This window comes from Phyllostomus discolor, chromosome 2, assembly GCF_004126475.2.
Source record: "Phyllostomus discolor isolate MPI-MPIP mPhyDis1 chromosome 2, mPhyDis1.pri.v3, whole genome shotgun sequence".
Classification (NCBI taxonomy): Eukaryota; Metazoa; Chordata; class Mammalia; order Chiroptera; family Phyllostomidae; genus Phyllostomus; species Phyllostomus discolor.
In genome coordinates this window covers 192,755,203-192,765,475 of record NC_040904.2, presented here as the reverse complement: position 1 = coordinate 192,765,475, position 10,273 = coordinate 192,755,203, and the positions used below count along the sequence as shown (strand labels likewise).

General features: G+C 43.1%; 1 protein-coding gene across 1 annotated transcript; it reads left to right on the top strand.

The window, feature by feature from the left end:
* The first annotated feature begins 1,494 nt into the window (after nt 1-1,494).
* GABARAPL1 (GABA type A receptor associated protein like 1) lies at nt 1,495-9,480 on the top strand. The gene is made up of 4 exons (XM_028532652.2): nt 1,495-1,876; nt 6,044-6,122; nt 7,189-7,307; nt 8,208-9,480. Exons 1-4 carry the CDS (start codon nt 1,787-1,789, stop codon nt 8,271-8,273), a joined length of 354 nt encoding a protein of 117 aa, XP_028388453.1. The 5' UTR covers nt 1,495-1,786; the 3' UTR covers nt 8,274-9,480.
* The last annotated feature ends 793 nt before the right edge of the window (nt 9,481-10,273 follow it).

Below are 10,273 nucleotides of genomic sequence, written 5' to 3'. Positions count from 1 at the left end.
CAGAAAGATGAACTGAAATTTAATCTCCAAATGATTTTTCGTGCATAAATTGTCACTATGCTTAGGTGTTTTTTAAAATAAAAGTTAAAACCAGCGTTTTAACTAGCTAGGATTTATTTCCAGTAGATTTGATCAGAAAACAACAGTCTTAAAATACCAATCTCCACTGTAATTACTTTTCTCAACTGGTTGTAACGTACCCCTTTTGAGAGATTTTGCTATATTTGGGTCAAAGCTAAAATAAGCTAAAATTTTAAAATTGAAAATAAGGACTAAAAAAATGTAAACATATAATGTGATAAAGTAACTATTGGATTGCCACACATAAAAAGAATTGAAAGGTGCCATCAAGAGGTATGGCTATGCAATTCATTTTTCTTGTTTCAATAATGTGACTTACTTTCTTTTATTTTGTGGTTTATTTTTAAAATCAGAGAACCTGGAAACTTGATACAAGGTAGGTGCCTGGGGCTGCTCTTTGTCTCACATAGTTTTCAGAACTTCCTAAACTTATTCTGGGCAAAGCAGCCCTTATTCACCCCTCTTTAATCTTTCACAATTTCTACTCCTCCTCCCCAGTAAGACCCTGGAATCACTGTCATTAACAGTGGTTGGAAAGGCCTTAGACCATTTTCTTCTTGGTGAGGTAAGGGGATGGCCAGAGGGCAGCAACACTGGACCCTGGCCCACCACCCTTTCCGGGGGCGCTTTCTGTTCACACTGGGGACACAACCAGTACTACTATTCGCCAGGTTAATTTTTGTATAAGAAAAAAGGATGTGTGGGAAACACTACTGAATTAATCACTTACATCTCTTGATCTTTTCCATAAGACAGGCCCAACTTCTGAGGTAATAGGAGAAAGTGCATCATTTCTATATTTGAGCACGCTCGAAGCCCTTAGTAGTCATGACAGACACCGATTCTCTGGACCTTGATTACATCTGATGTCCTTCACCTAACAGTCCCTTCGAATTCCTGAGTCACGTTTTGTTTCTGTTCCTGCTCTAGGAGCAAATTGCAGCACAGACCCAAACAAAATGACGCCCAGGAGGTGAAGGAGGGGTCACGGTCGAATGAATCCAGACTAGTTTCCAAAGTGCCAGGCGGCTGCAATTGAAGGAGCAAAGGCCAAAATACAAGCATGGTCATTTCTGCACTGGCCTAAGACACCCCTGGACCCTCAATCCCTCTTCCCCCAGATTCCAAACCCCAGGCAGCTGGAAAAACCTCGATTTTCTCCTCCTAAGTTTGTTTTTGGGCGAAACCAAGAAAAAGCGATGGAGAGGGAAGAAAACATCTTTAGAACATATGTTTTGTTTTGAAACCATCTTTAACGTTCCATTTTTCATAAAATAAGACGTAAAAACTGTTTCCGTTTGCAATGAACTCTAATGAGCGAAAAGGTTAGATAGGAAGAAATCACACTGAAACCCACAAAGTGCCTGACCCCCGGGTCCCCCAAGGTCCGGAATGCTGGGGGCGGGGCGAAGGGTGGGGCGTCGTGACATCACCACATCGACGCACCGCCCTGTTGTTTTTGTGTTCCCAGCTCCTGGGAAAAGCCACCGGAAATTCTTTACCTGGACACCCTCAACCTGCAGACGGTAGGACTCGAGATCCGTTCCGAAAGCTCTGCCGAGCTGCGTGGCGTCGGGAGCTTCTGTCTCCGTAGCGAGTCTGATACCCGTTGAAATTTGGTGGAGGGAAGCGAGGCGGGAGAGACGCAATCATCAGCGAGGAAGGCAGGCCCGGTCCGGGGATCTTAGGAACCCTGCGGTCCATCATGAAGTTCCAGTATAAGGAGGACCATCCCTTTGAGTATCGGAAAAAAGAAGGAGAAAAGATCCGGAAGAAATATCCGGACAGGGTTCCTGTGAGTGTCAGGGGAGCGGGACGGGAAGGGCAAAGGGGAATGTGGGAAGGTGGGGGAGTCGTGATGGCTGCCTTAAGGCACAGAAGATCGCTGGTCCCTAAAATTACTTAACCCAGGGCGTCCTCCACTGCGAGGAGGACCAGTGCAATGGACGTTCTGACTGCGGACCTTTTAAAACGCATACACTCAGGGCCCGTACCCATCTTTGGAGCTGACCGCATCCTTAGAGCGAAGCCTACGTTTGAATGACTCAGCAGTATTCAGAAGCTGTGTGGGTTGGGAGGTGCTTAAAATGTGGCCCTTGTGTACATTTGCTCCCTTTAAGACTCAGAAAAATTATTTTGGGAATAATCCGTGGTTCGCCCCCATAGATTTATGCCTCAGCTGGCTCTTCCTTAATTAAGCTGACTTTGGTCCTCATTGGACCAAAGCATTGGGTTTGGGAGGCTAAGATTCGGAAACCAGCTTTTACTTATTTATTTATATGTTAAATTGTGTGAAGATAGGAGGGGAGGGTGGGGAGTGCCACAAGACAGGCCTGGCCTGGAAAACAAGGTCACGTTCTCTGCGCCACAGCCGGATTGCCTCATTCTTGGCTCCCAGGGCGAGTGTGGGGCAGCCAGCTCCGCTACTTATTCTGATCAGATTGTAATTGGACACAATCAGGAAGGCCTGAGGCGTGTTTCTCTGTTTTTTGTTTTGTTTTTTTTTTCGGACCCTGGTAAATGTAATAAAACTCGTCCAGTCACTGAGGTGGAACTGAGAGGGTATCTCTCTGCATCCGGGCGTTTTTCCCGTCACCCCTCCCCCGCCACTTGCCTGGTTTTCCTCTCACGTAGGCTGCACAGCAGGATTGGGAGGCAGAAGACTTTTGTGTTAGAGGGAACAATAACCGTTGGATTTTGGAGCTGAAAGAACATCATCAGGTCGGGAGGGACATTAAGATGAACGCCTGCTTACAGATAAAGGGATTGCGATGTTATGATGTGCTTTCTTTACCAGCAGGTGCTCCTGGGCCTCCTCTCCAATCCTTATCTAATTGTCCTGGTCTCATAGCTACCAGAGCAATCTGGGCCTTAGGCCAGCAGCAGAAACCCCGAGCGGTCCTTTTCCTCTAAGAAAGAGGAGACACGAGGGCCATGTATTCTCTGGAAATTGTTCACAAAAAGGGATCCTTCACTAGTTACTCTGCTGGTCTCTCAACATTGGATGACTGCTTTAAAAGTTTCTCCCAATTCTGGTGGTATTATACTTTCTGATAATAACATATAAGTGTGACAGTTAACTTTTATTGATGGTTTACCATGCACCTGGGCATATTCTGAGTGCTCTGTAGTCACTCGCTCTGTAGCCATGTTCACACCATTATAATCCACACTCCGCAGATGAAAACTTGGGAGCAGAGAGAAATGATGTTACTCCCTGAAGGCTTTACATGGTTGGTCTGTGGAGACCTTGGATTGCAGCCCTGCTGTTGGGTCCTTCATGATATATTTCCCAGTTTCTAGTACAATTCTATTAGAATGAAGTGTATACTGTGTACCTCACACCATGAGGTATTGGAAATAGAGAAATAATCTGTTGCTTCTATCAAGAGTTCGCAGAGTAGTGTGAGACTCTGTTCTAGCAACTCTGTATAAATTACAAACTCTGAAATGTACCTGTTCATCTAGTTAAAACTCCTATGTTTCCTTAAAATCAAGCCCATCACATTTCCCTTTGCAACCACCCAGAACATTTCAGGTAATTCTCCCTATTCTCTTCCTGCTAGGTTCAGTGTTAGATGATTTACAAACTCGTATAATGTGTAAACTCAGGACCATCACTCAGAACTTGTCCCTCCAGTTAAGTGTTAACTAGTGTTAAGCCTCCCAACTGCTCCTTAGGTACTCGGCCTGTGACCTTCTTTCTAGTTGTGACGCAGAAAGAGGAGTTGTGCTCTCTGAATTCTGAGATTTGATTCCAGTTTTGCGCAGGACACTTAATCACGCTGAAGTGTTCTGTTTACACAAAAGGTTGGAGTAAATGATTTCCAGTGCCCCTTCCAGCTGGACCGACCGTTGGCAGTGTGAAATTAGTCATGCACTCTGACTGCTCACGTAGCTCAAGCTTAGCGCCAACAGTGTCTCCAGAGCTGCCACACCTGGATGGACAGGTGTGCTTGTGCTTTGAGAGAGGAGGGTTTCATGTGTTCTTGAAATGATCTTAATAGCTACAGTGTATTGAAAACCTGCAACATTGCAGGAAACTCTTAGGCGCAAGGCACCGGGTTGTCTATTTTTTTTAAATTCGTGAATAGCTCCAAGGGGTGTCAGCCACATTTCATTTCACAGATGAGAAAAACAGGACCAAACAGGCAAAAGCCTCTGGCCCAGGGCCCACTATAAGTGAGTTGGGATTCTTTGAAACAGATACTTTCTGGTAAACCAGTGGTTTATCCCTCTCCTTCCTCCTCCAAATCTTTCCCACCCAGTCTTGCCCCTTCCTCCACACTGCGCCATGGATGTCTCCTTTGCAGTTGGTTTTATTGCTCTTTTTCTGCTCCCTTCTTGTGGTTCCTTCACATATTGACCAGAGCTGGAAATTCAAGTTTCAAAGTTCCTGCTGGACACAGTGCTGTATGTCCTGTTTAGCTTTGAACTTATTACCATGCTGCCTCCTGGCCCTCCTCATTGTTGGACCTTCATCGGTCTCTCCCTGATCCTCTTCCTACTTTTTCTTTTTAATTTCTGATTCACATGTCACTACTCTAGTTTTTTTTAAAGATTTTATTTACTTATTTTTAGAGAGAGAAGGGAGGGAGGGAGGGAGGGAGAGAGAGAGAGAGAGAGAGAAAGAGAAACAATCCATGTGCAGTTGCTGGGGGTCATGGCCTGCAACCCAGGCATGTACCCTGACTGGGAATCGAACCTGTGACACTTAGTTTTTATTTTTAATTGTAAGTGTTATCTCGCTCTTCTAAATGGAATAGTATTCTTTTTCTCTGTATACATAAACTAAACTTTCCACTATTTTAATTGGTCCCCTTAAATTTAAAAGCTTCAGACCCCTCCCTCTAAGCCAGTTCTTATGTTTAGATACTTCTACATAATTTACAGGCATTTCACATAGAATTCTATGGATTATTCTAGCTCACCATATCAGTACCATAACTTTCTAAAGAAAGTGTTGGAAAGTTATCATCTTTTACTCATTGGAATGCTGAAGCTCAGAGAGGTTGAGTGACCTGTTGAAGATCACACAGCTACTAGGGAAACTTGTCCAGTGTTTATATCTGCTTCTTTAACTTTCCGTACCTCCCATACCCTCTGTCTAGGATGATATTTTCTAAATGAAAAATCTAAAGCTCATGGGTTTACAATAGATTTTTAAATATTTAAAATTTAAATATGTAATATAATGCACATAGTTTATAAATCTGTAAATACTAAATATATTTTTGTAACAATTTAAATATATTTAAATATTTTAAATTATAAATGTCTTCTATTTTATAAATTTACATGCATAAAAAGTGTTTAATTTTTACATTGCTTCATTTTTTCTTCTCATTACACAAATATATGATCTTTCTAAACCTTTAAGTGTTATAGAAATATTTATAGATGTTGAAAATCCCTTGAAATTCTAACATACTCTTGATAAATAGGTTATTGTACTGATACTTTATTGCAGAATATCACACTATAAGAAGTACTTTTTTATTTAAAGTGTCTTTTTTTGTGGTCATTCTCAAAAATGTTGACAAAATACAAAGTTTAAACTCTGTTTTCTGTAGCTTTAATAAATGGCATTTGCAAGAAAGGAAACTGATAGAGACTCTGGACCATTTGGGAATGGGCAGACAATCTTAATGCTCTAATGAAATACCAGAAAGCATGTACCCTAGTGTATACTTTACAAGTAATTTATAAATACTTAGAATCAAGGTTCTTTTTCCTTTTCATCACATGCCCTCTCCATTGTTATTGTAGTAATAAAACTACAGCCTTTCTAAGAAAGCCCATTTCCCCCATACACTTGTAAGGGGTGAGGGAGAATAAGAAATGGAACAATGTTATTGGCACTAGTCACACTCACTTCCAATAGGGTAATTGTAGGGTGTGGAAGGGAAAATAGTAGGTTAGATTCTGTAGTTTTCACTCCCTACTCTCTGCCCCCTCCCAGGTGATCGTGGAGAAGGCTCCTAAGGCCAGGGTGCCTGACCTGGACAAGAGGAAGTACCTAGTGCCCTCTGACCTCACGGGTAATGCTCTTCTTCCCCTTGACCCTTCCTCCCATGGCAAAGCATTCCCAGTCCTTCTTGCAAGCATGAGGTTGTGAGACTGAGGAAGGGGGGCTGAAGAAAGGGAGTTGTGCTTCCCGGAGAATTAGGTGATTCAAAAACGGTGGCATAATTCTTCCCCGTCACTGCTTCCCTCAAGTGTGTTTCCATCATAGAGCCTCGCGTGACTTAAACATTGAAAGAGAAGATCAAATGTCTGTTAGTGAAACCACTTAAAATCAGCTTTGTCACGGTGATGCTAGTTTATTCCAAAAGAAAAATCCAGACAGGTTTCTTGCGGAGGATCACATTTTAGAGATTCTCAAGTGAATAACTTTTTTTCTCAAGCTACGTTTTCTTTGTTTTTGGGTTTTTGTTTGTTTGTTTTGTTAACGTTTTATAGATAACTATTTGAAATTGCTGAGGATATATTCATTCTTCACCTTGATCCTTTGTGGAATCACTGCATCCATGAGAAACTAGAAAGTTTTCTAGATGTATTTGCTTCAGAGTTCCCGGATTTAAATATCAACCTTCTAGAACTTTTTCAGTCTTCTCAGTAAAAGGGAAAGCTGTGAACTCCACTCATTGTCACTACATTGAGTGACGGTAGTCGGATTGGTTACTGGAGGTCAGAAGACCTCTTCCCACAGCTAGTTTGTATGAGGATGGAAGTGTGTTTCAAATCACATTAGATGGGGATGGGAATGTTACAGTCTGGACGTACATGGTATGTACGGCTTCCTCAGAGCTGTCCTCAGGCTTGAGTGGGTATGCTAACATTAGGTCTGAAACTGGGTAAAGCATGGGAAGTGTCTGTTTTTTGAGGAATAAGCTCCTCAGTGGCATGTTGGGAAATGCAAGGCTCCTTTGAGTTTCACTTTATTTCTGCAGCTATAGGACAGTACTGGGTTCTGTGCAGATAGTATGTAAAGCTGGCACTTGAAAGAGATGGGGTATAGGAGAATTTTTTTCTGGGTCTTACCCTTCTCCCAATCCCTTGTATTGTTCCCTCTTGCTGTTTCTAAAACCTTCTTCCTTCATCCAGTTGGCCAGTTCTACTTCTTAATCCGGAAGAGGATCCACCTGAGACCTGAGGACGCCTTATTCTTCTTTGTCAACAACACCATCCCTCCCACCAGCGCTACCATGGGCCAGCTGTATGAGGTAATGGTCCCGGTCACAACAATACTGACAGGTCGGCTGTTCTTCAGCTCTTGTTCCAGTGCCTTTTGATAACGTGCCCGGGAAGTGGAGCAGGAGGTGTTGTCTGCCAGGATCCACTTACCCGTGGCCGTGTGAGGCTCTGGGAGATTAGATACCACTTGTCCTTTAGGAATGGAGCAGCTACTGGATTCAGTGCCTTTGAATTATTTTTTCAGTCTTGCCTTGGTCGAGTATTTTAATTCGAAGTTATCTTTATTGAAAGCAGGAAATAGTTTCTGATTGTGAAAATTTCAAGTAAACTGAACTTTATAATTGAGGCAAAAATCTTTAAATTGTCTTAAAAGATAAACTCAGCTGGAAAGAATATGTTATGTGATTTTGTTTGGCTTAATTGGTAAATTGTCAGAATCTATTACGAGAAAACTATAGTAAAGGACTTTATCATGCCATATCACCTAAGAGTGTAGCTGTGTTATTCCTTCAAGGATTTCACACAAGATGCTGCTGCCTTCTTGTGTCTCATTAGTGAGTGCAATAAACTTCTAATATGGCTAACCTAATTTTTATTCCATAGCATATATACCCTATTGGCATATATTTCAGTATGTGTGTTTTGTTGTATTTGTGTCCTTCTTGCTAGGAGGAGCTTTTAAAGGTAAGGACTATGCCCTAGTCTTGGTTGTATCCCTGATATCTACGTGTATGATACTCTCCATGAAGGTTTTTTGTAGACTCAGAGTTGAATCCCACCAATTCTAAATATTCATTGTTCTTCCTTTTAATGGGGTCTATAATAAATATACCTTCCATACTTACTTTACAAGGTTACGTGAGGATCACAGTCCTGGAGATAAAGAATGTGGTTATGTTTGTAACCTGTCCTCTTCTCTCTTCCCTTAGGACAACCACGAGGAAGACTATTTTCTGTATGTGGCCTACAGTGATGAGAGTGTCTATGGGAAGTGAGTGGCGGAAGTCCAGCAGATGGGAGCACCTGGACTCGGGGGTAGGGGGAGGGGGTGTGTGTGGGACTTGGGGGAGAGAAGGGGGGGCTCCCACGATGGAGGAGACAGAAGGTGAAGACATCTGGAAACACTACACCGCACACACCGTCACCATATTTTCACCTGCTCAATTGATATTTTTTGCTGCTTCCTCGGCCCAGGGAGAAAGCATGTCAGAACAGAGCTATTGGATTAGCTTTGCTTGAGGAATGGAGATGATGTAATTTCACAGCATTGCTGCAAATTTTTGTGTGATTTTTTTTTTTTAACAGAAGAGCCAGGAAGTGAGCAAGTTGGGGCCAGAGATGATTGTGGACCAGCATCAACTTCTTGCTCTTCCCTTCTCTTTGGGCAGAGATTCTCTTTTTGACATTTGCACAAGTTAGCTAGAAGAAGAGGATGGGAATGTTTTAGGACTACTCGTAGTGGACCATTCCTGGGGACCAAAAGAGACACATTGTAATGAAAACATTGTGTCCCGTCTCTCTTGTTGTCACACCTCTTCTTCACACCTCCTCCTCTCCACCCCCCCCCATCCCAGTCATAACCTCACATGCAAATGTCACAGTACCGCCCCAGTGGTGGTGGTAGACATCTGACAGAAACTTAGATAGAGCTCTCTTACTTTAGGAAATTAGGGGCCAGGCGTGAAGGATACGTGATTATGAAGATAGTTTGGATAGCATTTAACTGGAACTGATGAAGTATTGAACATCTCTGCCTAACCTGCTGTCTCTCTGGTGCCCCTTATTCCATACCTACCGTGGAGTTGAATGAGCCTCAGCCATTTCCAATTACAGACTCAAAGGATGTCCTCCCTCCCTGCTGTCCCTTCAGCCTCACATGCACAGAAACACTAAGTGATGGCCAGCTGCTTCCCTCTGTGGGTTTTCATTTACTGCAGCTGCTAGTTAGAAAAGTTTGAGGGGATGACTTTTAGTAATTTGTGGGATTCTGTTGATTATGATTATTTTCACTGTAGGGGTTACGGGTGGGGGTGGGGAGCAGGAATTGCACTTGGATGTAACATTTCAGTTCATCTCTGCTAATGAAACGGGTCCTTCCGGTGAGGGGGAATCTGTGTTGATTCTGTCAGCTGCAGGCTCTTGTGTAATGAAGTTTATACTGTCAGGCCAAGGAAATAAAGTAATTGCATACCTTAAAAACCCGCCATGAGTTCAGGACTGTTGTCTTGATTTAGTGTGTATTAGAATGGATGACAGATGGAGCCCCTGAGCAGAAAGTTTTGAGTGACTGTTAGAATGTCTGCTCGTACGTGGTCGGACAGACACGTGTCTACTGACCAGAAGTTACATCCACAGGTGAATGTGGACATGGGGCAGGCAGTGTGTCTGGTGCATAGGTGGTGTGTGTGTGTGTGTGTGTGTGTGTGTGTGTGTGTGATTCCCCCTGAAGGTCACTGCTTTGTCACTGCTTTGTGTGATTTTCAGAGGGGAAGGGGGTAGACCACCTACATTGGAATTGTGGGGATGGAATTGGGGTCTGCGTCTTCACGTGTGCAGATGTCTCCAGCTTTAGCCCACTCAGAATCTCAGTGTAGGTGCCTGTGTTTTCAATTTCATGAGTCTGCTGCATGCTGAAGGTGGAGAGGTGCTACTTTGTATAGTTGATTTTGCTCTAAATCCCAACCAAACATACTCCTTCCACACCTTGGTCAGCAGGAGAGGCACCTAAGTAAGCATCGTAGGGTCACACAAGCTTGGTGTCTTCTGAGCATTTGAGTCCTTCGGTCAGTTATGGACATATTCTATCCACATCTTCTCCACATCTAAAGCAGGAGAGATGCCTAAGTAAGGCTCCTAGGGTCACACAAGATTGGCATCTTCTGACTATTTCAGTCCTTTAGTCAGTCAGGAATCATTATGTGGGTAGGAAGTTGAGGTGCAAGTTATGAGACAATGAAAAACAGATAGTAGAAACTGCACTGAACTCCCGACCCTT

Bases quoted from the DNA above. Each gene is read 5' to 3' on its own strand.
- GABARAPL1 (XM_028532652.2), top strand. From the start codon at position 1,787: ATGAAGTTCCAGTATAAGGAGGACCATCCCTTTGAGTATCGGAAAAAA. The intron at 6,123-7,188 runs GTAATGCTCTTC...TCCTTCATCCAG, and splicing joins AGTGCCCTCTGACCTCACGG to TTGGCCAGTTCTACTTCTTA. The intron at 7,308-8,207 runs GTAATGGTCCCG...CTCTTCCCTTAG, and splicing joins CCATGGGCCAGCTGTATGAG to GACAACCACGAGGAAGACTA.